The sequence below is a fragment of the Balearica regulorum genome, chromosome 3, assembly GCF_011004875.1.
Source record: "Balearica regulorum gibbericeps isolate bBalReg1 chromosome 3, bBalReg1.pri, whole genome shotgun sequence".
Classification (NCBI taxonomy): domain Eukaryota; kingdom Metazoa; phylum Chordata; class Aves; order Gruiformes; family Gruidae; genus Balearica; species Balearica regulorum.
The window spans coordinates 47,034,777-47,059,635 of record NC_046186.1 but is presented as its reverse complement, the minus strand read 5'-3'; the positions used below and the strand labels follow the sequence as shown (position 1 = coordinate 47,059,635).

Sequence of the window (24,859 nt, the reverse complement as noted above, 5' to 3'; positions counted from 1 at the left end):
TCTATTATCACATGGCCCACCTGAATCTAATATATTATCTTCCCTCTGACCAGATTGCCAAAACAAATGTTCGTGACTTAACATCAGAGAGATTCAGCTGCATAAACACCAATGTCTCAGAATCTTCAGATTTCTCAACGTATTCAAGATATCTTTAGGGACCTGGTATACGTGATACAGAACTTTTGAGCAATTTCTATGTTTCTGTAAAGGCAGTTAGCGCATGCTTCTGTCTCATGTATCTGCACAGCTTTCCATCAAGTTTCAATACTTACAAACACATCCTTTTCCACACAAATTAATCTGAAAATTAACTGTTAAAATTTTCTTCTTTATTTGTTCCTCATATACACTGCTCTTCACCAAGAGAAAGACAAGCTTGGAAATTATTTTAATGTCATTACCATAAGCTAACTTGTGCAGTTATTCCATTTGAATCTCATCCAGACTTCATGTGAGAAAAGCCTCAAGGCCAAAATTGATACCTGTCTTTCAAAATCCTCCTCAAAATTCACTTGCTTCATAATGTAGACAGTAACCTGAAATGTGGTCCTGCCTATGTAGCTGATGAACTTTGACTGCTGAACCTGGCTACTTAAGAAATACCATTTTTCACTTCATTTTCTTCACACCTTATAGAAATTTTCATCCTATTTAACTACTCCTTAAGAAACATGAACTCTTTAAAGCAAGCATTTGGTATTTGTTATGCAACAAGACAGGACCTTGCTTGGCGATGCTCTCTGAAAGCGGTTCTGTGTTACAAGAAAGCCCAATTAAGCTTTCCATACCACCCAGAAATCACTACCTTCACTTGCGGAGTCAGTTACATTCATACACAGAGGTGCAACACCATCATTGTCCTTTGTTTTGATATTTGCTTTTGCACAGGCACAAATGACTATGCAGTATGAAAGTCAGTCTGATGAGGAAGGTGTTATGAACATTAACAATCCGCATCGACATTTAAGCTGGAGGCAGAACTGGGCTTCTAGCAGCAGCAGAACAGAAAGATATGAGGAGCCTCTGGTATCCCTCTACCTAGTAACTTTATGTAATTACAGTTACATTTGAAGCAAGGTGAAAATTCCTTTCATTTCAGTAAACGAAGGGCACACTGACCAGGATTTTGACATGATTAACTACTCACTCTCCTCTAACATGTCCATTTAGAAGAAGGGGAGAGCAAGAGAGAAAAAGTAAGAGAGAGAAGTGTGTGGAGGATAAATATGACTAATTAAAAGCCTTTTTCAGATATTTTTGCAACTTGACATTAACTTTGCCATGCTCTGTGAGCACAGCAAAGCAGTGCAATGTACAAAATTCTGCTAACTGCTTCCATTTTTCTTCTGGACAGGGCTCATTGGTTACATTGTGTCAGCCACAAAACCAGAGAATTTTCTAAGTGGTGGAATTCTTTCGCAAGAATTTCTCTGAACCTGCATCACACTATAAACCTTTCTAATTTTCACTCTAAAATATCTACAAAGAAAATTGCTCCAGAACATGAACTAATTGCTGTTAGCACCTGTTAGCTGAAAACTGTCTCATAGCACTGGTGATGGTGCTCTCGTGCAGAAACACTGTATCTACGTCTAAAAAACAAATAAGTTAATAGCAAATAGGCATCCTATTCTGTGTAAAGCTAAAGTTGTTTTTCATGGGAAAGCACAATAACTTCGTTAAAGATCTGGGAGAATGAAAAGAAACCATATAACCTACTCCTCGTGTCTACCATCTCACTCTTTGCCCCATGAAAAGTTTTCCATGCAGCATTCCTGCTCCACATAGTTGAGGAAGGAAAGTGAAATGGAAAAAGGCAATAGCGTTGGGTGGTTTGCTACCTTTAGTCTGGTGAAACTATATGAATGATCTCATCAAGCTGAAGTAACATTGCCTTCATGGTTCTCACAGCTAGAGGCTATATCTGCTGCAAAGTCTTTAGGCAAGTCCTAACTGGCAAGTGCAGGTGCCACACATGTCTAACAGTTACACAAAACAAAACAGAACAGAACAAACCAAACCAAACCAAACCAAAACAAAACAAAACAAAACAATATAATGAGAAAGAAGTGCCAGAATAGGCCTATTTAATAAAAATTACTAAAAACTCCTCTCTGACATGTTATCAGAATGATTCATGATTAATATTTTGATATTTTAAAGGTTTATTATTTTCTTCTAAAATCAGTTATATCCCTCAGCTGATGTAAGATTTTTAATTATGATGCTGAAAATTTTCAATATTGTATAATTATTTCCCTGTAAGAATGGTACCTTTTTTGCTAAAGACAGAACTTCTGATATTACTATAATAAAAACAAAAAGGCATTCACCTTTGTTAATAAGTCTGAAAATGCCTGATTACACTAAAGCAATTTCGTCATCATTAGAATTAACACAGGGTGATTTCCATAGATAAAACAGAAATACTTGGAGGAGACACTACTGACTTAGTCTCAGCACCAAAACCAATTACCACACTACTTTTTTCAGACTGATTTCTGTTGGTGCTTAAATGACTCCTACTCTCTAATGAGCTAGAGACTGGAGGCTTGCATGAGCCAGGTAAATTTCCAGCTAACAGCTAAATCAGAAAGATAAGCAGGAGATAAATAATTCTTATACTTCTGCCTACAGAAATTTGTATGGAACACTCTTACTTTTCTCCAGATATTCAATAACACTTAAGAAATAGTCCTTATTTATTTCCTTATTTCTTTTAAAGATATTCTTCTGTTTTGAAGTATAATGTTTAACCATCACCAAAGTCTAATATTTTTTTTCTCCAAGAAAGAGTTGCTCTATCTTTCCAAGAGGTAAGGTTCTGGAAAGTTTGGGTTGGGTTGGGGTTTTCCTTTTCTGTTTTGCTTTTTGTTTTGGGGTTTTTTTTTCATCCAATTTAGCTCTATTTACATATTTTCAGAATACATTGGATAATGATGAATGAGAGTCAAAGGAATTTAGGAAATCTGGTTTTAGCTAAATTTGCAGAAAGTAAATTATTTCCAGTTCTGAAGTCAGAAGCTGATACTTAATTTCAAAAACAAAACAAAGAAAAAAACCCAACCATCACCACCACAAAAAAACCCACCTTATATTCTAACAGACATTTTATACCACTCCAAATAATTGGATATTGGGCTATTCTGTTACAAATATCCAAAAGTAGCTTAAGATTGTATCTGTATTGTTAACATTACACAACAATACAAGGTCTGTTTTAGACCAAAAAAAAAAAAAAAGAATAAAATCCATAAAATCCTTTCATTGCTCAAGTTTTCCTATCCTTCAAGTAATCCTGAAACTAAAGAATTCAAAGGAGAACTCTGAAATAGTATCCTACAGAAATTGCTCTTCCTCTGAACATCTGTAGCTAGGATTTTCTACAAGGTTAATAACTATCATATCATATTGGCTTTGCTTCCAATGATTTATGTCTCCCTCTTCATTTAGATCATATAAAGAAATTCATTGCATATGGGTCCAAATATTTAGCAAACAAACAATGCTCATCTACATATGTTTGGTTCATTTGGCATTAAAACCGCCTTTCAATCCTTACAGCCATTTTTGCTCATTATATTATGTTTCTGGACCCTCCAGAAGGAGGGTAAATAGAAATCATGACTTCTAATGTTCCATTTTCCATCCTACCACTATAACCCCTACATTTTTCTTGAGGAAACCTTTCACTGTTAAGTCAAGGTGTTCCAAGCAGGATGCATGTGTGAAATGACCAATAAATAAGAAGTCTCCTACATCAGCTTTTCTGGTTTGATTTTTTGAAAAAAATAACAAAACAAAACCAACAGTTCAGCTGCTGGTTGAATAATATATCAGGCAATCTGTAAATTCAGTTGCTGATGGTAATGGAAAAGGAGTCAATCAGTTAACCTGCACACTTTGAAATTACCACTTGTATCCAATTATTAACAAAATCTTTTGACAACACTGTGGTACCTTCTTGGATTCTTATTGACTCTATTCCCATTCCACCAGATTCTTGTGTTTTGTTCTTTAGGTTGGAGGACAACATGATTTTGCACATCTCATGAGAAAATTGCTGCTATGCATTATGGTGAGAGTTACAATTTCCTTCTCCCTGCTAGTACTATGCATGCTAGAGCAAAACATGCAAAAAACTTCAAAATAAAGCAAATAAGCCTCCTTCCCTCTACCTGCAAAAACATAAGAGACACTGATATTTCTCAAAAGCATCATTTTAGCTTGAAAACACTCAGATTCATCTGTAGAGGAACCCTTCTTTTTAGGCATATTTAACATTAATCCATGCTATGATTTGCTTAATAACTATACAAAGTGCCTAGTCTAGAGTCACATCTTCTCTTCTTTTCTTTTCTTTTCTTCTCTTTTCTTTTCTTGTCACATATTGGGGAAAAAAAATATTTTGACAAAATGAAATTAAGTGATCCAATATCAGGAAAGAATGTTCAGCACTTTTTCTGGAGACTCTAAACTTTTTTCAAGAAAACTACTTCATACAAGCAATCCAATATTCTTCTCATATACTGTATGTGCTGGTAATTAACAAGAGCTGCTAAAAATGAGGATGAACCACTGCATATGTTACCACAGCATGAAGATCTCTCAAAACTAAATGAAATTGTTCCTCTGGTTGTTTTTTACCTTTCTGAGCATGGACTATGGGATTATTTGCTAATGGATGGTAACACAGTACATAGAGACTAATAAATCGCTGTCCATGGTAGATACAAAACATTTTATGTGATGCTATAGAACTCTTGACAAAACAGTCTTCAGGTATTGACTCACCTGTAGAAGCTGCTTGCCCAAGGCACCACAAAATGAGGTAGATGAGATTTACCTTCTAGTAGTTAAACCCAATTAAATAAAGACAAATAAAAATTTCTTATGAGAAATGTCACTGTTTTGACTGCTGAGATACTTTCAAAAGCAAATTCCACAGTATGTATGTTTGTAATGTTTTTAACTTGATCATGTACACTCAGATATGAATATATGAACTAGGATGACATGTGTGTGAAAAGAAATGGCCATATATGTGGCATAATACTTTTCAGCATCTCCCAGCTTGTTCTAGAGATGAAGGGAATGCAAATGCAATTATTAAACTCTGGTGGGTGGTTTGAAATAATGATTTAGATAAACAGTGAATGGCATTCAGGCAGATGTCTAGCAATAAACTGTGTGAAACAGAATGAATCAAACAGAACAATTCTAGTCAGTCAAAAATCAAAATGGAAGAAGGCGAGAGAGTAAACTCATTATTTCAGAAGTCATTCACTAATGAAAATGTTTTGGGTTTTTTGGGGTTTTTTTAGATTTTACTAGTAAAGGTGGTTTATCCAGCTGAATCCTGTCTAACAGCTTTAGCAAACAGCCTTTGGATCCTAAGATACCAGGCACTGTTAAGATTCAAATGTATATGTAAGATCCTGACATATTCGGGCAGTGAAATATTCAGTGTAACACATAAATAGAAATTGAAAGTAAGAGAAATAATGGTATGAAAAATAGCTCAACGTGAGTTCTGACACAACTTTCCACAAATACCCCTCAGACTCTATAAAATTTAGTGTTACAATGGTCCATCAAAATGGAGAGAAAATATATGCTTATATGTAACAAGGCTTAAAAAGCAAATTCAGAATGAGTACAGACAGAATGAGCTGTCCACCTAATTGGAGATAATGATATATCTAGACCTAAAATTTAATTCCTCTTTGGATGCAGGTGCTTAAGTAAATGAGAATGAAGAGATTGAAATTCTTGTAGTAAGAGAGTAAGAGACATCAAATTCTTTAAGGATGAACAGAGTTATGATTCAGTTTGGACATTAAAAATACCTAAGCTTTTAGATAATTAGTGACAAATTGAAGAACTGTGTGACGGCTTTCAGAACAATGAGAAAAAAAGTAACAGAAAGGATGGAAAGAGAGATTTTTAGGCCATCTTCAGTTTTACACAGCATCAGGATACTACTATACTCAATTAAAAAAAAAAAGCAAGCTTTTTTTTTAATTAGGTTAATCTACAAAGTAACAGGAATTAACATAAAAAATACTGATGGAGCAAGTGCTACAAACAGATGCATATTACGAGGTGTTTTCCTTATGGAAGAAGTCACCAGATTTTTTTTCCTTTGTTTCCTAAGAAGGCCCCACACACATCTTAACTCTGCAGAAGACAAAGTTTGACTAAACCTCCATACACACACACACACACACACAAAATCAATTGCTTGACAGAAGAATCCAGAACTGACCAGATGTGTTGAACTGAGCATATTTTTCTTCTTCAAAGTGCATATGGAGATCCAGCCAATGAGAGGGTACTATATCTTCTGTTGGACTGCTAAGGCAGGTGAGTTACAAATTCTTCAGCCATCCTCAGTTAAAACATTTGAATTGTTTTGCTGGCAGTAGTTTCTTCTTACGTTTGATGCATGGTAAGTAGTATCTGGGATGTCAGACTGATCTACCACCAATATAGTAAGGCTTTAGAGTACTGTTTTTTCCCCCTAAAATCTAAGGAGGTTATTTATGCTAAAAAGTGTAAAAGATGAGAATTTTTCTCTTATTGTAATCTCTAACAGTATTCTTCTAATAGAGGCTATTATGTAGATGCTGTGCCTGTATGTAGACTTTGGAGACCTCCTGATACTCCGGTCTCTCCTTGAACAGCTGAAGGAAATAGAGAGCATTCAGAAGTGATTCAACAGAATCCTGAGGGGTTAGGATAAGGAGTCCATACTGAGTTGCTTATTTATTTATTAGAGATTCTATAAACTGACACTGAATGCAGAAAAATCTCTTGTGCAGGAGGTCAGAGAGATCAAAACCTCTTTCTGAATGTCAAGATGCAAAGTGAGAGATTGCTGCTTAACTCATTGCTATATGTGTCTTTCTTTTAGCTATATATCTTCCTCCACAACATTTAGACTTTATAGCACTGATTGTGATCTGTGTCATAACATCTGAAAATAATTACACAACTTAGATGATGACCATAAGAAAGCATTATAATTCCAGTATGTTTTGCATTTTTGAAAAAAGATGGAACACAAGAGGAGAGCACTCAGCAAGCTCAGTGCCCTGGACTTCAGGAGAGCAGACTTTGGCCTCTTCAGGGATCTGCTTAGTAGAATACCATGGGACAATGCCCTGGAAGGAAGAGGGGCCCAAGACAGCTGGCTAATATTCAAGGGTCACCTCCTCCAAGCTCAGGAGCGATGCAACCCAACAAAGAGGAAGTCAAGCAAATCCACCAAGAGGCCCCCGTGGATAAACAAGGAGCTCCTGGGCAAAGTCAAACAAAAAAAAAGGAAGCCTACAGAGGGTCGAAGCAAGGGCAGGTAGCCTGGGAAGAATACAGAGAAACTGTCCGAGCAGCCAGGAAGCAGGTTAGGAAAGCCAAAGCCCTGACAGAAATTAGTCTGGCCAGGGATGTCAAGGACAACAAGAAAAGCTTCTATAGGTATGTCAGTGATAAGAGGAGGACGAGGGAAAATGTGGGTCCCCTCCGGAATGAAACGGGTGACCTGGTTACCCAGGGTATGGAGAAGGCTGAGGTACTCAATGACTTCTTTGCCTCAGTCTGCACTGGCAAATGCTTGACCCACACTGCCCAGGGCACAGAAGGCAGGGACTGGGAGAATGCAGAACCGCCCACTGTAGGAGAAGATCAGGTTCGAGAATATCTAAGGAACCTGAAGGTGCACAAGTCCATGGGACCTGATGAATTGCATCCACAGGTCTTAAGGGAACTGGCGGATGAAGTGGCCAGGCCACTCGCCATCATATTTGAGAAGTCCTGGCAGTCTGGCGAAGTTCCTGCCAACTGGAAGAGGGGGAACATAACCCCCATTTTTAAGAAGGGTAAAAAGGAAGACCCAGGGAACTACAGGCCAGTCAGTCTCACCTCCGTGCCTGGCAAGATCATGGAGCAGACCCTCCTGGAGACTATGCTCAGGCACATGGAAAATGAGGTGATTGGTGACAGCCAACACAGCTTTACTAGGGGCAAATTGTGCCTGACAAACTTGATAACCTCCTGTGATGGGGTTACAGCGTTGGTGGATAAGGGAAGGGCAACTGACATCATCTACCTGGACTTGTGCAAGGCATTTGACACTGTCCCGCATGACATCCTTGTCTCTAAATTGGAGAGACATGGGTTTGATGGATGGACCACTTGGTGGATAAGGAATTGGCTGGATGGTCGCACTCAAAGGGTTGTGATCAATGGCTCAATGTCCAAGTGGAGAACAGTGACGAGTGGTGATCCTCAGGGGTCGGTACTGGGACCGGCACCGTTCAACATCTTTGTCGGTGACATGGACAGTGGGATCGAGTGCACCCTCAGCAAGTTTGCCAACGACACCAAGCTGTGTGGTGTGGTCAACACGCTGGAGGGAAGGGATGCCATCCAGAGGGACCTTGACAGGCTTGAGAGGTGGACCTGTGTGAACCGCATGAAGTTCAACAGAGCCAAGTGCAAAGTCCTGCACGTTGGTCGGCGCAATCCCAAGCACGACTATAGGCTGGGCAAGGAATGGATTGAAAGCAGCCCTGATGAGAAGGACTTGGGAGTGTTGATTGATGAGAATCTCAACATGAGCTGGCAGGGTGCGCTTGCAGCCCAGAAAGCCAACCATGTCCTGGGCTGCATCAAAAGAGGTGTGACCAGCAGGTCGAGGGAGGTAATCCTGGCCCTCTACTCCACTCTCATGAGACCTCCACCTGGAGTACTGCATCCAGCTCTGGGGTCCCCAGTACAGGAGAGACATGGAGCTGTTGGAGCAAGTCCAGAGGAGGGCCACAAATATATCAGAGGGCTGGAGCCCCTCTCCTATGAGGACAGGCTGAGAGAGTTGGGGTTGTTCAGCCTGGAGAAAAGGCGGCTCCGGGGAGATCTTATTGCGGCCTTCCAGTACCTGAAGGGTCCTACAGGAAAGATGGTGAGGGACTGTTTATCAGGGAGGGTAGTGACAGGACAAGGGGTAATGGGTTTAAGCTGAAGGAGGGTCAATTTAGATTAGATGTTAGAAAGAAATTCTTTACTGTTGGAGTGGTAAGGCACTGGCACAGGTTGCCCAGAGAGGTTGTGGAGGTCTCATCCCTGGAAGTGTTTAAGACCAGGTTGGATGGGGCTTTGGGCAACCTGGTCTAGTGGAGGGTGTCCCTGCCCGCAGCAGGGGCGTTGGAACTAGATGATCTTTGAGGTTCCTTCCAACCCTAACCATTCTATGATTCTATGATTCTATGATGATCTGTGTGCTGACCACAGAAAATTAAACAAGTACTATTATAGATTATGCAGATTTATGGTAATATTAATGGCATACAGCACAGAAAATTCCCATTCAGTTTAATCAATTTAAAGCTGTCATCCACATTTTGTGAAAAGTGATACTCAGATATATCTGAGCATATTTGAAATATTATATGCAAGTTTTGCTTACAACATTTCCAGTGACTGCTGTCCAGGCAAGAGACTGTACAATTTCATTGGTATAACACATAGCAGTAAAAACATGTGCTTAATGATTTGCTCATGAGTGCAAAAAATTAAGATATAATTGAGGTATCTTCTTCATATTAACCTCAGTTATTTAAATTCTATTTAAGTAATAGAAATCTAAAATTAACATTTCCCAGGTCTAATATAAAGGAGAAGAAATTTAGTTCAGAAAGTAAGCTTTTTAGAACATTCTCACACAATCCTAGGATTTCTTGGTGTAGCTACACAAACATATCAGCTAGAAAAGCCATTGAACAGAGAGAAAAATTCTTGTCATACAAACTGCCTCGTTTACTTATCAAAAATCCCAGTGTTCCAGAGGCTGGCACAGTTGCCCTCTGCTCACAATAAAGATGATCTCTAGCATTAACAAGGATTTCCTTTTCAACCAGAAAAATCATATGAAAAGAAGCAGACTATACTGAATCTTTTTGAAGCAATCAACTAAGGGTCATAAGCTGCAACTTGGTTTAACAGAAATAAAAATCTGTGACTTTGAAATAATTGTTATGGAACAGTTTTGGAAAGTGTGAAATTTTTGTCATGCTTTTATCGTCTATTTACACAGTATTTTATAGTCAAGTGACAAAATCTCCACTTGCATTATAACTGAGGCAAAACTAAATTTTTTGCATTACAACTGAGGCAAAACTATCTTAAAACTGTAAGACAGTAAGAGAAGCAGATTTCAGGGTTGCCATCTGGGTTGCTGTATTGGATGATGAATCCATTCCTGAAAACACCTCATAACATATGCTGTAGTTCTCTAGGGAGGCCTCAGGAGATAAAATTCTCATAGGAAGAATGCTTGTTAAGAATAAAGGGCAAATATACTAACTTCCTACTTGAATAAATATCAACATAGTAATTTAGTAACCAGAGCTCCACAGTAACTGGTAAAGTAGTTCCATTTCATTCTGCCATTATTTCCTTTCCATCAAGATAGTTTTCAAGGAGTAGTTCGAAAATCAATCAGACAAGCTCAAGGACAGAAATCAGCTGATCAAGAAATATGAAACAAAAATGAAGACTGATGAGATGTAAAAGGTTATGCATGCACTCCAGAGAGAGATAATGCTCAGGCGTCTGTTCAAGTCTGAAGCAGCAGGCTATTCCTAAGCTTCTTCACAAAGAGAAGATTAAGATAAATGTGTGGAGACATTTTTAAAACTCTTGTCTTCTTTTATTATGTTTTATTCCAGCTGGTAAGAGAAAAATATAATTTCATGATGAGGCAGTGTTCATTGTGCTTTTATCACTGCTTACAAGGAAATGAAAAAAATAGTTGATACTAAATGCTTTGACAGCTGAAACCAGCACAAAGGCTTGACTTATGAGAAGTATGATAGCATAATTCTGCTGAAGGGAGGAAAAGGCAGGGAATAGTAACATACAGCATGTGGTAAAGGTGAATCAAGCCCTTTAAAATTATAATCCATGATTCAATATTAGCAATTAGGGCAGTGAGCACAGTTCAATGTATATTTACACAATATTCACTGATACTCCAGACAGCTCAGTCTAAGAAGCGTAAGAGTTCATTAGTGGACCATTTTATCCAGGGTAGTTTATCTGCTTCACAGCTGATCCGTAAAGGTGAAGTATCATGTTAAGGCAGATGTATCTTTTCCAGTTATGAAGATAGGTCACTGAACAGTAAACTGCTTTATGCAGACATGTTCACAGCAAACAGACCTTACTACACAGAGAAATAATTAAATGTGCAGGGAATAACTCAAAATCCAATAAATTGAGTGGAAAAATAATGGATAAAAATATTTAAGGAGTTTATCCTCCAACCTGTGTTTCCAGGCATGGATGTTAAAAATCATACATAAAAGACTCCAAAAAAAATAACACAATCATGATGAAAGCTGGTTGAAGATTAATTTTGAAAGTCATTAATTGAAAGATCTATATAAATCAAACATACTTAGTATTTTTAAAAGTATGAAACTGATTTTCTTTGTATCGCCTGTGCAAAATGGGAAGTATCCTGCAGTCACCAACACATTAGATTTTGCAGAGACCAAAACTAGAAAACAGTTGATTCATATACACAGACTAATGCAAAAGAAGGGACAATATGTGTCTATGAAGTTGCTATACAATGCTGTAGGAAATCAACCTCTTTCTCAGAAATGAAACAATGGTTTGCATCAACAGACAGAAATGAAAAGAAATTCCACTAATTGAGATTTTTCATTATGCAGATCAGAAAATCTGGTGTATTTGACAGAACTCCAAAACGTTGTTGACACACTTTACTCCAGTCTTAGTTTTCTTTCTAATCACATGTAAAGTGTGACTTTAACTTGGATTCTAAATCAAAGAAACAAGTAAAGGCAGAGGCAAAAAGGGAAGATGTTGGACTTGGAATGCAATAAGAAGTCAGATGACGCAGACACTGCTAGTTAGCATCAGAAACAGATCTATTACTGTTGCCACAAGAGAAAAAAATGCTATATGACTTTCTCAGTTCACAGAAAAGTAATAGGCTTAGTGTCAAGTAGACTGGGTTTCCCGATCAGTCATCAGCCTGTATGACAAAGAAAAGAACTTTCAGAGACTAACCACCATAACTACTTAGACTCAACAATAACAAGATTAAGAGGTTTTCATATATATGGAGAAATCACAGCCTACTATAATTCCCCACAAAGAATGACAAAGAAAACACTGTGTAGAACACATATAGGTACATCCTATCCACAATGCAAAATCTGTATTGCCCACATAAATAGATGACTCTCCATTTTGGGGGGGGACTACAAGATGAAAATTACGTAGAAAAGCCCTCCAGCTAACAAAAAATATTTCTCCTAGCTTTTTGTCTTGCTGAATACCCAAAGATTCCAGCTCTTTATATTTGGTTCTCAAATTAGAAGGAAAATCCAATGGGCAAACAAAGGAAAAGACTAATAAAGATTTATATTACTTCTTTACCCCCCCCCCAGCTGCTTTATGCCTAATATGTTACTCTGAAACTCCTTCCAGCAATTGTCTCTCAAAGATTCTTGAACCTTTTACTAATTTCTTCATCCTTCCCTAAATAGGGCCATATCACTAATTAATGGACGAAATGCAAGTACCATAACAGAACTATACTTTCCATTTTCAATGTACCAAGCTCTTACGTTCCAACACTGTTTGGAAGACATGGTAAAACAATAAAATCATGAAACATTTAACACAAAAATGGGAGGTTTAAATCTAAAAATAAATATTCTACATATTCTACACTAAATACTCTGATGAGTTGTAATTACAAAACATCATATCATAGAAGACATATTAGTACTGCTCCAAACATAGATACACCTTATTATGAAACACATAGTAATTATTATGAAACACTGGTAGTTAAACATTCATTATGGAAGGATTGTTGTGAAATAGAAATCCTCTTAACAAGACACTCTAGGTGGAACCTATTAATTTAGTGGCATACAATCCAACAGTTTCATGACACCACGACTGAAAAATACATCAGCTGTGAATATCTAATTTATAATCTGTACTGAAAATACATAGCACTGTGCTGCAAAGTCCTCTTCACTACTAGACTTCGGTTAGCAGTATCTCCCTTTACATGACATGCATTTTTTGAATTATATTAGCAAAAGCCTTTTTTACTTTTGAATAATTTTTTTTTCTCTATTATTCAGCAGAAGATTACATTTTTAACTTAGACCTGTTTCCTTATATGAACTATAGTGTTAGAAAATGGTATTACATAGTATTAAGTCATTCTGCATTGTGAATAAAAAAATCTGTAGATTGCTTTACATAACCCTAGATCTTTTATTTCTAAATGCGTTATCAATATTTGATTGTACAAGTTAAGAGATATTGAAAATCTCTAGATTTGAAGGCTGATATAAACTTAGATGTAAAAAAGGTATTTTACACATGTCTACAAAAAAAACCAAACTCCTCTGCTCAGTATAAAACATATTTCATATTGCTTTACAATGAAGATAATAAAGAATTTATGGTGCTGGTTCACAAAAACAGACAAGTGAAAAAAATTTCAGCAATATTGGTCTACTATGTGGCACTTCTGTTTAAATATAAACATTCTTTCCAGTTCTGCTAGTGAGACCAAGTGACTGAATAGCTTAATATTAAAAAAAAAAAAAAAAAAAAGCTTAAATAAAATGTATCTTTCCTACAAAATATGACAAGACACATTTTCGAAGCATAAGAACTCAGCCATACAACTCCTACTAACATTACTAGGAGCTGTCTGTCACAAGCACTGTGCATCATACTGAAAATGCCCTTCAGTGATAACAGGGTTCCAACTTTTGGACATACACATAAATATTTCACGTGAGGTGTTTCACAAGATAACATTTGTGATTTATGCTCAGCTGTGCTTTCAGAATTACCTGTATCACAGGAACACCTCAGAGATTAGTTTACTCTCTGGTTATATAGTCCACTAAAATCTACTGTTCTTTCAAGAAACTTTCAACATTAGTCTGGCCCTTTAAAGCAGACTTTTAAAGAAGGCACACGAGTGAAGTTATTCATTAAAGAATATGTTTCAGTGTTATCTATATTACTTCAATACCTCATGTACTTTATGTACAGGTGATCTTGGTAAATTACTTTTAAACTAGTTTCTAAAAATATTTCCTGTCCCCTTAGTAGAGGAATGATCCAGCTTCTCCAAAATGAAGCAGATATTATCAAAGAAAGATAGAGAACAACTACAGCTCAATAGGAAAATAAAAATATGAAGATTCTACTGTGTACCACAGTATGAAACCATAAAACTCTTCAGGCTAAACTGAGATTGCATTATCAAGTCAAACATATGCTTCTAAAAATCATTGCTATAGAAAAAATCCACCACCTTATTAAAGGGATAAAAGCCAATATAGTTTATATGTATTTGATTAAAAAAATATTTTAAAGTGACTGCTAGGAGGAATCTGCAAAAGACATTACATTTACACCCCTGAGAATCACTGATTTACTGTTCTGAATTTTTTTTTTTTTTGCTGTCACAGCAACAGTAAAAGTTACAACATGTAAGACTATATTTCTGTAGTCAGTCCTAATTACTTAACAAGGAAAAGGTAAATATAATGGGAAATTTTTGACAAAAGATATTTTCCTGCTTGTCTGTGTTGAAGAAAACAGATTTAAAAAGTGAGCCCTATCTATCAAATTGATTTATAGTTTAACAATTTTTGTATTCAGTTCCTTAACTCGAAAAGAACAACTAAACATGCTTCCAAATATATCCCAGTCTGGGACTTTAAATTATGTGAGGTAACTCAGGGATTTTACCTAGCAAACAATTAAAAATTAAATATTGTTACCCTACTTCTCAGATACTAATCTACATAAAAGTAACTTGTTTTGTTACAGATAGAGGCCCAATTTGGACATCTAGGATTAACATGGGCAGCTAAGTACTCCATTTGAGATTAAGCACCACAGCATCAAATGAAAACAGGCTAACAAAATAAAATGTAAACCCTTGTCTTTCTAAACACAGCACAATTCGGAAAAGATATTGTGTAAACTTTCTAGTGTCTCTAAGTTTGTAAATAAAAGGAGAAAGCTAGCTACTCAAGACTTAGTGACATAACAAACTAGAGGTGTAGTATGGCAGTGGAGAAAAGTAATAGTGAGAACCCTATTCAGTAATTATTCTTCTGTATATCATGAAGTTAAAATATAAGAGTATGAAAGTAAGAAAATTTTTGTGACTTTTGACAATTATTAGTAAGAAAAAGATGATAACAATTGCCAAAAAAATCACAAAAGTTGACATGTTACCTGGCTATGACAAAGAGCACACAACTGACACCCAAGTAAGCCAGCAGAATATACATCCAGATATCAGGGGAGAGAGGATTCAGGAAGGAGAAGACGCCCGGGTTTGTACCATTGGGCTTGCGGTACAAAATACTTATTCCAAGAGTCATAAAGGGCTTGGAAAAGTCGATGACCTTCTCTCGAACATAGGTAATTGCCAGTGGTGCAACTGCAAGATCAGCTTTCTGTTAACAGAAATACAAAAAGAGAAACAGATCTTAAGTCAGAAGAAACAGGTTGAAGCAGACAATCAGATTAGGCAAAAGACAAACTTTACATGGAGGAGATTTGTTCTTGTACTAGGTAGGCTGAAATTTAAAACTCTCTTCTTCCTAGAAGTACTGAAACAGATTTATTCTACTTCCTGTTTGCTAAACTGACACAGCATCATTTAGGAAAAAATTAAAAGTGCTATTACAGGGATAGAAGCAAAGAAAAATATTGCATCTTGCAGAAAACAGGAATATCCATGTCTTAAAACTTTTAAAATGTACATATCAACGTATGTCTTCTCTTTGTCACTCCTTCACTGCACACTTTAGAAAGTAATATATTTGTGAAGCAGATGTAAATATGCTTGTATACATATAGGGAAAGGGCCAGGAAGCAGTTTTATTTATTTTAGCATAAAAGTATTGGCACAAAACAAAGAACATTTTCAAATGAGAAGTGCTATGTCTGAAAGTTTGCTACAGGGAGTAAGTTCTAACAAAGTGCAACTGTCCTTACTAGCTTGCAGAAATCACTTTGAAACCTGTAGATAACTATTAATCAATTGCAGCCTTTAAAATGAAATCATACAATAGAATGTATTTTATCAATTTACATTTAGTTTTACTTATTATGACAATAATTCATAAGAAATCAGTAAATGGTCTAGACTATTTTTTATTCAAAACTTAATGGAAATCATACTAACAAGAAATCTACAGCATCTACCTTTTAATCTCTGTCAACAGCTCTTAAAAGGTATGTGTATGTACATGTGTACGTATGAAAGAGGGAAGTTCAGAATGAGATGCTATACAGTACAAGACTTGACAAGCGTAAACTAAGTATTCCTTGTGAACTATATGTAAATAAGTATAGGTATGTAATGGTAGAGAATGGTATAGCTACTTGTTATCCAAGTAACATAGCTGCAAATAACACCAATTTAAGAATGCCTGTCCTAAACCAAGATCCAGAGATTTTATACCCAATAAAATCATATAACTTCATACATTTATATATTTTATTTTGCTCAGTTGGTATTGTGTACACTGTGTAACACTCAAAATCCCACACAATACTGTAGTATTTAAATGTTCCCTTTTTTTGTTGTCTCACCTTCCACAAAGCTCTCCTATAGTCTATTGTTGTTATGAGCATTTATCATATCATTAGATCTACTCTAGTAAAGTACTTCTATATTACAATGTGAAACTCAGTTGACGTTGTTCGTTTAATTTGGTAAGGATTTACTAGTCAAAAACATGACATACATTTGATTTCCATTGGTATTCAGAACTTATAGGTATTAATCAGACCAGCAAGACTTTATTCCACAGCAGTTGAGTTTTTATGGATTGCATATTATTGATGATATTCCAGTTAATGCAGAAAGAAAACAGTAAAGTAAGAAACTAAAACTAATTTGGATTAAAAGTTATAGGTCAGCACGTAGAAGCTTGAGTAATATAACAACTCAAGACACTAGTTTGAGAGGCCACTAGCAGTTCTTACCCTAAGACTCTGAAGCCAACCCACTAGAGACTGCCAGAAGATGTAGCTGCCCAAAGATAGAGAAAATAGATCTTTTGGAAGCCTACTGGCAGTTGTGAATTTTGGACTTAAAACATTAACAGATCCTTATAGAATCATAGAATGGTTTGGGTGGGAAGCAACCTTAAAGATCATCTAGTTCCATGGGCAGGGACACCTTCCACAAGACCAGGTTGCCCAAAGCCTCATCCAACCTGGTCTTGAACAGTTCCAGGCAGGGGGCATCCACAACTTCTCTGGGCAACCTGTGCCAGTGCCTCACCACCCTCACAGTGAAGATTTTCTTCCTAATACGTAATCTAAATCTACTCTCCTTGTCCTGTCACTACATGCCCTTGTAAACAGTCCCTCTCCAGCTTTCCTGTAGGCCTCCTTCAGGTAATGGAAGGCTGCTATAAGGTCTCTCTGGAGTCTTCTCTTCTCCAGGCTGAACAACCCCAACTCTCTCAGCCTGTCCTCATAGGAGAGGTGCTCCATCCCTCTGATCAGCTTCGTGGCCCTCCTCTGGACTCACTCCAACAGCTCCACGTCTCTCCTGTACTGGGGCCCCCAGAGCTGGATGCAGTACTCCAGGTGGGGTCTCACAAGAGCGGAGTAGAGGGACAGAATCACCTCCCTCGACCTGCTGGTCATACTATTTTTGATGCAGCCCAGGATAAGGCTAATGAATAACAAATAATTTCTTTGAACAAATACTATAGGAAACCCGACCCTTCACCCTTAGATGAAAAGAAAATGATAAGCAGGTGAATATAGGATGTAACTGTCACCAGTGGAGCAAAGCTCTGGGGAATTTGCAGATGACATTAGAAAAATAACCAAACAAGAAATAATTCATGTCTTATATAACAGAGAATCAGATATCCCAACTTGGGAGGCACAGACACAAAATACAGGTGTATATCTTGATATCTCAAGATTTTCTTCAGAGCTTTAGTGACTGTTTCAATATTCTTGAACCAGTATATCACCATAAGAACAAAAATTAAACATCTCAACAAAAATAATATCCAAAGTCTTTTCTGACTGAGGAAACAAAAAGCTGCTAGAATGACAGCATAAAAATACATGTAATACATGTATTTTTGTTAATTAGATACATGCTATCTCAAAAATATTAAATTCTCTTGGCAATTGTTTCACTCTGAAATGGCACTACTTGAAAGTAAGAGAAATAAGGAGCCAAGTTTCCAGAAGTGCAGTATCAGGGTCTTCTATACTCTCTACAATGAAGAAATACAAGTAAGAGAATTCTCTTTAGTTAATTTCTCAGAATGAATTGGAGAGGATTGGTGTAAAATTAAAATTTTATCAATCTATGTTTATCAACATTTACAAATGAGCACATCCTAAAATGGCTTTTTGATAAGTTCTATAGAAAGAATCTTTGTCTCATGTGGCAATGATATATGATTCTATTTTCTAAAAAAAAAAAAAAAAAAAAAAGGTTTATCTGTCTGAAAACATAATCCTAAATAGCACTTATTCTTGACCTCAGAGTACTTGAAATGAAGGCCTTTTTATGACAGTATCCAAGGAGACTACTGAGGATAAGCCAGTTGCTACAGAGAAAAATTCTGCACCAACTGAAGGTTACAACAGTAATTAGAAACAAGTAAGTCTGACAAAGACATTCCAACATAAGGTACTATCTTGAGTAAAATGGAAAAGTTGTACAGCAACCCAAACAGCAGCCATACCATATGATGGACCATGCTGCAGACAATAATGGCAATGGTAGATAGCAGAGACTGGAGAAAAATGCTCCTCACGATAAATTCTTACTTTAATTATTTCAAGTGTGAGGAAATCACAATCCTGCATTCACTCCGCCATTCAAAGACATGACATGATAAACTGGAGAATGGCACTCACATTCTGCATTCATCTTGACAGTTTTTCAAAGAGAGGTTCCCTAGCAAGGAAGAGAATGTCCAGGACAAGAGGGAAGAAGAAACAGAATTTATCATACATGACACTTTTCAAAGTCAACTCAACAACTGACAGTTGTTCCTACCCTGCTTTCTCAAAGTGCATCAGATATTTTGAGCATTACTTTTAACAGTACATTCTCACTAGTACTTGATGTACCATTTTCACCCTCCATTTTAAAAGGTAATGATATTTTATCCTTTCATATGCACTCTCAGTATGGTCTACTTTCTACATTACTGCATAACTCTGTGAGCAGAGCTTGCTAGACCTTCACTTCTTTTTGTGCCATATGAGGACTCTCTTCACCATCTTGTAAAGGTTTCCCTGTATTGCTGTCATGTGCAGTTGTACTCTGTTCGCTCACCAATAAACAACTCAAGGTATACACAAAATATTTCTGCTACAGAAGCCCCTAAGGCATGCTAAAATCCTCTTCATTTGCTTCTTCATTTACTTTTTACTTCCAAGCAGCTTGTTGACTGACTATTTTGCATAAAGTAAAATTTAAAGAAAAAAAGGAGGACTTTTTTTTCAGTTGCATAGGGCTGGAATTTGGTACATAACCTCTAAGAAGACAAATTTTTAACTTATAATGAATTCAATCTATGCCTGCAGCTACAAATAACTTCAGTAAGAAATCTGCACATAAACGTTGAGTAGTGCATGAGCAGGTATAGTAAGTTGGTATTTGTAGATTCTAATATTTTGTACGTGAAAATTAACTCTATAAAATATAACCCGGAGAAACTGCCACATTAATTTTTGGGGAAACTGAACTTTGAAAGCATTTAATAGCTTCTACTAAACACTGAATGAATTGTCTTTTGATTATCCTTTTCTGAAAAATTTTTGTCTCACCTATTTTATTCAAAGGAATAGGAAGTTTAAATACAATCTAGACATAGCAACCACAAAAATGGCTAATAATTATTTTTAATTAGACTCTGCAACTACAGAATATCCCACCATAATAATGGAGTTATTTAGCCTACATAAATGGAGACTGTCCTTCAGCCTAATACATAAACTTCTTCAGCCACCTCAAATTTTTGGTATTGTTATCCTGAAAGCTGAATTTCAATTACATTCCCTTTGGAGAAAATGCATCCCTAAGCTAAACAGAGGAAGGCTAATGCCCAGCTTCAATTCTTTAAACCCATCTAACGGGCTCTTAATGCACAAAGAGCTTATGCATTATTTCTGTTCACAGAAGTGCATTTCTCTGTCACTGACTTGAAAAACTAAGATGTGTAGTTCGGATTTAAGCTTGTAGTCTGTTCTAACCTGGCTTGTTCATGCTGCTACATTATAGAAAATGTTACGGCCTGTGAAAAGCTTTAGGTCTTGACACAAGTTCTTAATTTCCTTTTGAAACCACTAGGACTTTATCAGGGCTTTATTGCTATTTTTTATTTTAACTAGCCACTTACATTATTTTGATATAATTTGGTTTTCATGTTTTTCTACTACCTTTCACAGGATCATAGAACAATTCAGGTGGGAAGAGACACCAGGAGGTCTCTAGTCAAACAAACCTCCTCTTCAAAGCAGGGTCATTTATATGATCAGACCAGGTTGCTCTGGGCTTTACCCAGTTAGTTTTGAAAACCTCCAAGGATGGAGATGACATAACCTCTCTGAGTAACCTGTTCCACGGCTTGTCTGTCCACATAGTGAAAAAGTTTCTACAGACAAGTAGTAGAGCAGGTTACTTAGAGAGGTTAGGCAATTTCCATCCTTGGAGGTTTTCAATTTATGCCTGGCGTAAATTGCCTTTTGTCTTCCCGCCAGGCACCACTGTGAAGAGCCCAGATGCATCTTCTTGATAACCCCCTAACAGGTCCTAGAAAGCTGCTACTAGAAATTTTTACCTTTGCCAAATGGAAATAACATACCATAAAGTCCAAAACAAGTCTAGACTACATAGCTGAGTTTAGATGTCATGCCTTCTTGTGGGATCCTGACTTGTATCGTTTATGATTAATTGCTAACAATATCATATATAAATGCAACTTTAGCAGTTGTTACTTTATTAGCATAATAAAGTAACATATGATGACAGTTTCAATAGGTACGGGCTCAAGTTACACATTTGTTTCTAACTGCTGAGCTGCATCTCAGTGTTTACTGTTCAGCAACAAAAAGTTATTGAAAGACAGGCAGTTTACTCAGATTCATTTTACTGACTCTCAGTAAAATTTCATAGCTGTTTCATTTCTGTAGACATCCTTATGTCAGCATGGCTAATACTTTTCTTGGCAAAGTCTTGGACAGCTATGGTAACTAACTAATGTTTGTGTCAACTACAAGCCGTCAAGTCTCTAGAGGAGGGTCCTGATCTAGTAACCGAGATCATCTAGAGATCTAGATCTCAAGAAAAAAAAAAAAAAAAAAGTTCTGCAGAGGAAATTTGCCTGCTGTCCACTATTACAGAAACAACTTGCTGTACGAATTCAACTAGACAAAAACATTTGGAATCCTTCCTATAACGGCTTTTAATTAGGATGGAAAAGATCTTTTGATCAACCTAACAGTGTCTAGAACTGACTTTTGGTATTGCTCCTTTGTCAGTCTCTGAATGTTTAGTCAAGGAAAAATACTAGTTAAGTATATAGTATAATACTAGTTAAGTATATAGTATAATACTAGTTAAGTATATATATAATACTAGTTAAAACTGTCAGGAACTCTGTAATTAGTACATTTACATTATTTCCTTTTATTCAAGCTTAGTAAACCTAGGATTTTTTCTAGCCCATTCTCATTTAGCTATGCCAGCACAGATTAGGTTTAATAGGTGAATAGATGTAATATGAGTACCCATTGAAAATAGTCAAAAAGTTTCTATCTGTTGATTTATAGGACACAGTTTCACTAAAGTATTTTGCACCAACTTTGTTTTAATCAACAGTTACACAAACAGTATGTAAGAGAACTAGAGGTAGTGAACCACAAAACTACACTTAGCAGGAAGGTGGATGACAATAAGTTAAAACGATAAGAAAATCTCAGCTTTCATCCTTATCACTTCACTCCAGTAGAGTTGTCCACAAAGGGCTCTTCTAATGGTTAGAAGAACAAGATTCACATACCCACAGAAAGGGCAAACTTCCAAAGAGAATATTTGCAAGACTGTAGACATTGTAGCTCAGAGTTCAGGAAAGGAAAACTCCCTCCATAATTTAAAAAAAAAAAAAAAAAAAAAAAATTACTTAAATTAATTACAATGTTACAGATCTTCTTTACAATTATCACACTCCTTTTTTTTTTTTTCCAAAACTGTATTCTTGTGCCAGAGATGGTTACTGAATATGAAAATTACTGGACACCATGCTCCAGTGCAGCTTCCTGAAATAAAATACAGAGGTAACATTGATTCCTTGTTGTAACTAGCATTTTTATCATTGTACTTTCCAGATTTATTGCAACTCCCTGGAAGTGTTTTTTTCATGTTGTTAACCAGCTGTGTCACCTATACTTACAGTTACTGCACTCAGGACAAAAAAATCCCACACTTTTTAATTTTTATTAAATTCTATTCCGAAATATATGGGTTTTTATCAAATTGTTTCAGTGAATTCATTTCATCATGCAATCAACTTTGACTTGTGTCAAATTTGACTTGCTCCCACTTTTCTGTACCACTTTTTCGTACCACTTTTTCATTTGCAATTTTTTACAAGGGAATCAACATGATTAATAATGGGTTTGCTTATCATTTGGATGGGAGTAGATCACTGCAGGATATACTACCTCTGATTAACAGTTCTTGACTGACAACTTTTGAAATCTATCATTTCATCAGCTTAATTAATTAATGGGATAAAACCCCATTCATTAATTAATTCCAGTGTCTTAGCCTTTAATTAAAAATTATTATTATTATCAGCAGCAATAACAAAAAAGTCTTTTTAGAGAACTCCATCATATATTAAATAAAAACAGAAGTGTTTTTATATTGTGTATATTCTCAAGACATTATATATCATGCAATGGTTTACATGTGCCATAATTATAAAATAGCTAATGCAGTATGTATTTTATTACCAAAAAATATTATCACAAATCTAAGGAAGAAAAATATTAGCAGTGTTTTTATGCACTAGATCCTAATTCAGTTCTGCTCTGCCTACGGTATATTTAAGCTAACCCATTTGAAAAACTTGTTACATTTATTTAAATTCGATAAAGCTTATCCAAGCTGTAGGCATTGTTTAAATACTGAAGATACCAGGATAAACTTATTAACAATCAGCTTTAATAAAAACAAGATGCAAATCCTAACAATGAAATCTGTGGTGGCTGAGTTAAAATGTTTCTGATATTTACAAGATGGAATCTATGAAACATTTAAAAATGTCATTACTGTTATAATTTATTCCTCGTATTATATGAAGTTCTGCTTCATTTTGGAAGACAAGGATCAACAAAGGGGTACAAATACATAATGAACAGGAACACAAATATAACAAGAAAAAGCATTGATACATGATAGGCAGACATAGACGAATTTGTAGCCTAACTACAGCCCAAGTAGAAAGTGGATAGATAGTTAAGTAACAACATTTATGGATGACACTAAGACTATAAGATAATTGCTCTATGTCAACCTGCACAAAAAGAAGTGGAGAACAGTAAATAAAAAGAGCTCAGAACAAGAAACAAGGAAATGATTCTTCACATTAAGTATAATTAAGCTGTAAAACTCCTTACTTTTGGAACCTGTGGATATCAAAATTTTAAATGTTTTCAAATAATGGAAGAAAATTCATGAATACTATTTTATACCAAAAAAACTCAAACACAACCCCCTCCCCCCCCCAAAAAAAAAAAACCAACCCCAACACCCTATCTTATAGTTCAGTAGGACCCTATCCACAATTGCTGATGGGGTAAATATCACTACATCTGTTCATCCTCATACAATTTTCTTGACATTTCTTGCCGGCTAAGCAGGAAGTCAGGATACTGGGCAAAATAAGTTTTTACTGTCAACAGCTATGGGGGGGGGGGGGGAGCAGTCCACACAGACACAGTTTTACATCAATAAATATTTACAACTTTTACCTACCATTATAAAACTATGAACGATACATTGCAGCTTCATACAAGTGTGTATTTTGCATCCAATTAAGTTTCAAATTTCATTCATACCTTCGCACTTGAACATGTTTCTTCACATATTTTGAAGAGGGAGCAATAGCTCACAGAAAATTATGGATTTGTTATGTTTAGTTTCAAAAATAGATTTTGCATTATGTTTTACACTATAGTCCATGACAGTTTAGCTGAACGTCATGCATTAAATGGAAGGGATTACAGGCCATGCATGTCTGCACAGAGAGGGGTGTGTTTGAGGTGAGACACAGAGAGAGAGGTGATGCAGGGTTCTTTCTGGATCTCAGTAAGAAAGGCCTGACAACAAATGGCTTAATAAATTGTCTGATTTAATAAGATATCATAAAAAGAGGAATATGATGCCAAATAAATCTCACATCCCTTCTGATGCAGGGAACCTTGTTTCTGTGCAGCACTGGACAGATCCCAGATGGATCTTCCCCCCGCACGCTGTGCAGATCCTGTCTGTGGAGAGGCTCCTCCTTCTTCTCATACCATGGTGCCTTTTGTTTTGCGTGATGAATAGAATCATATATCTTCTCCTGACAGGCTGGAGTGTTGTAACTCTCATAGCTACAAAGCTCTCAGTGGAAATGCATTACTGTGAACAAGTTCTTCAGACAACTAGAAGAACCCTTTTGTTCCCAGACCCTTGTCCTTACGGGGGACTTTACTA

General features: G+C 36.3%; 1 protein-coding gene across 3 annotated transcripts in view; it reads right to left on the bottom strand.

Moving 5' to 3' along the window:
• GRIK2 (glutamate ionotropic receptor kainate type subunit 2) overlaps positions 1-24,859 on the bottom strand; it is a 433,684-nt gene that overhangs the window by 136,070 nt on the left and 272,755 nt on the right. For 2 of the 3 annotated variants that reach the window (XM_075747790.1, XM_075747789.1), the window contains one exon: positions 15,328-15,551. In XM_075747790.1, the coding sequence (XP_075603905.1) occupies positions 15,328-15,551 (224 nt within the window). Of the gene's footprint in view, positions 1-15,323; positions 15,552-24,859 lie in introns of those variants that run through there. The other variant, XM_075747791.1, reaches the window with a different exon arrangement.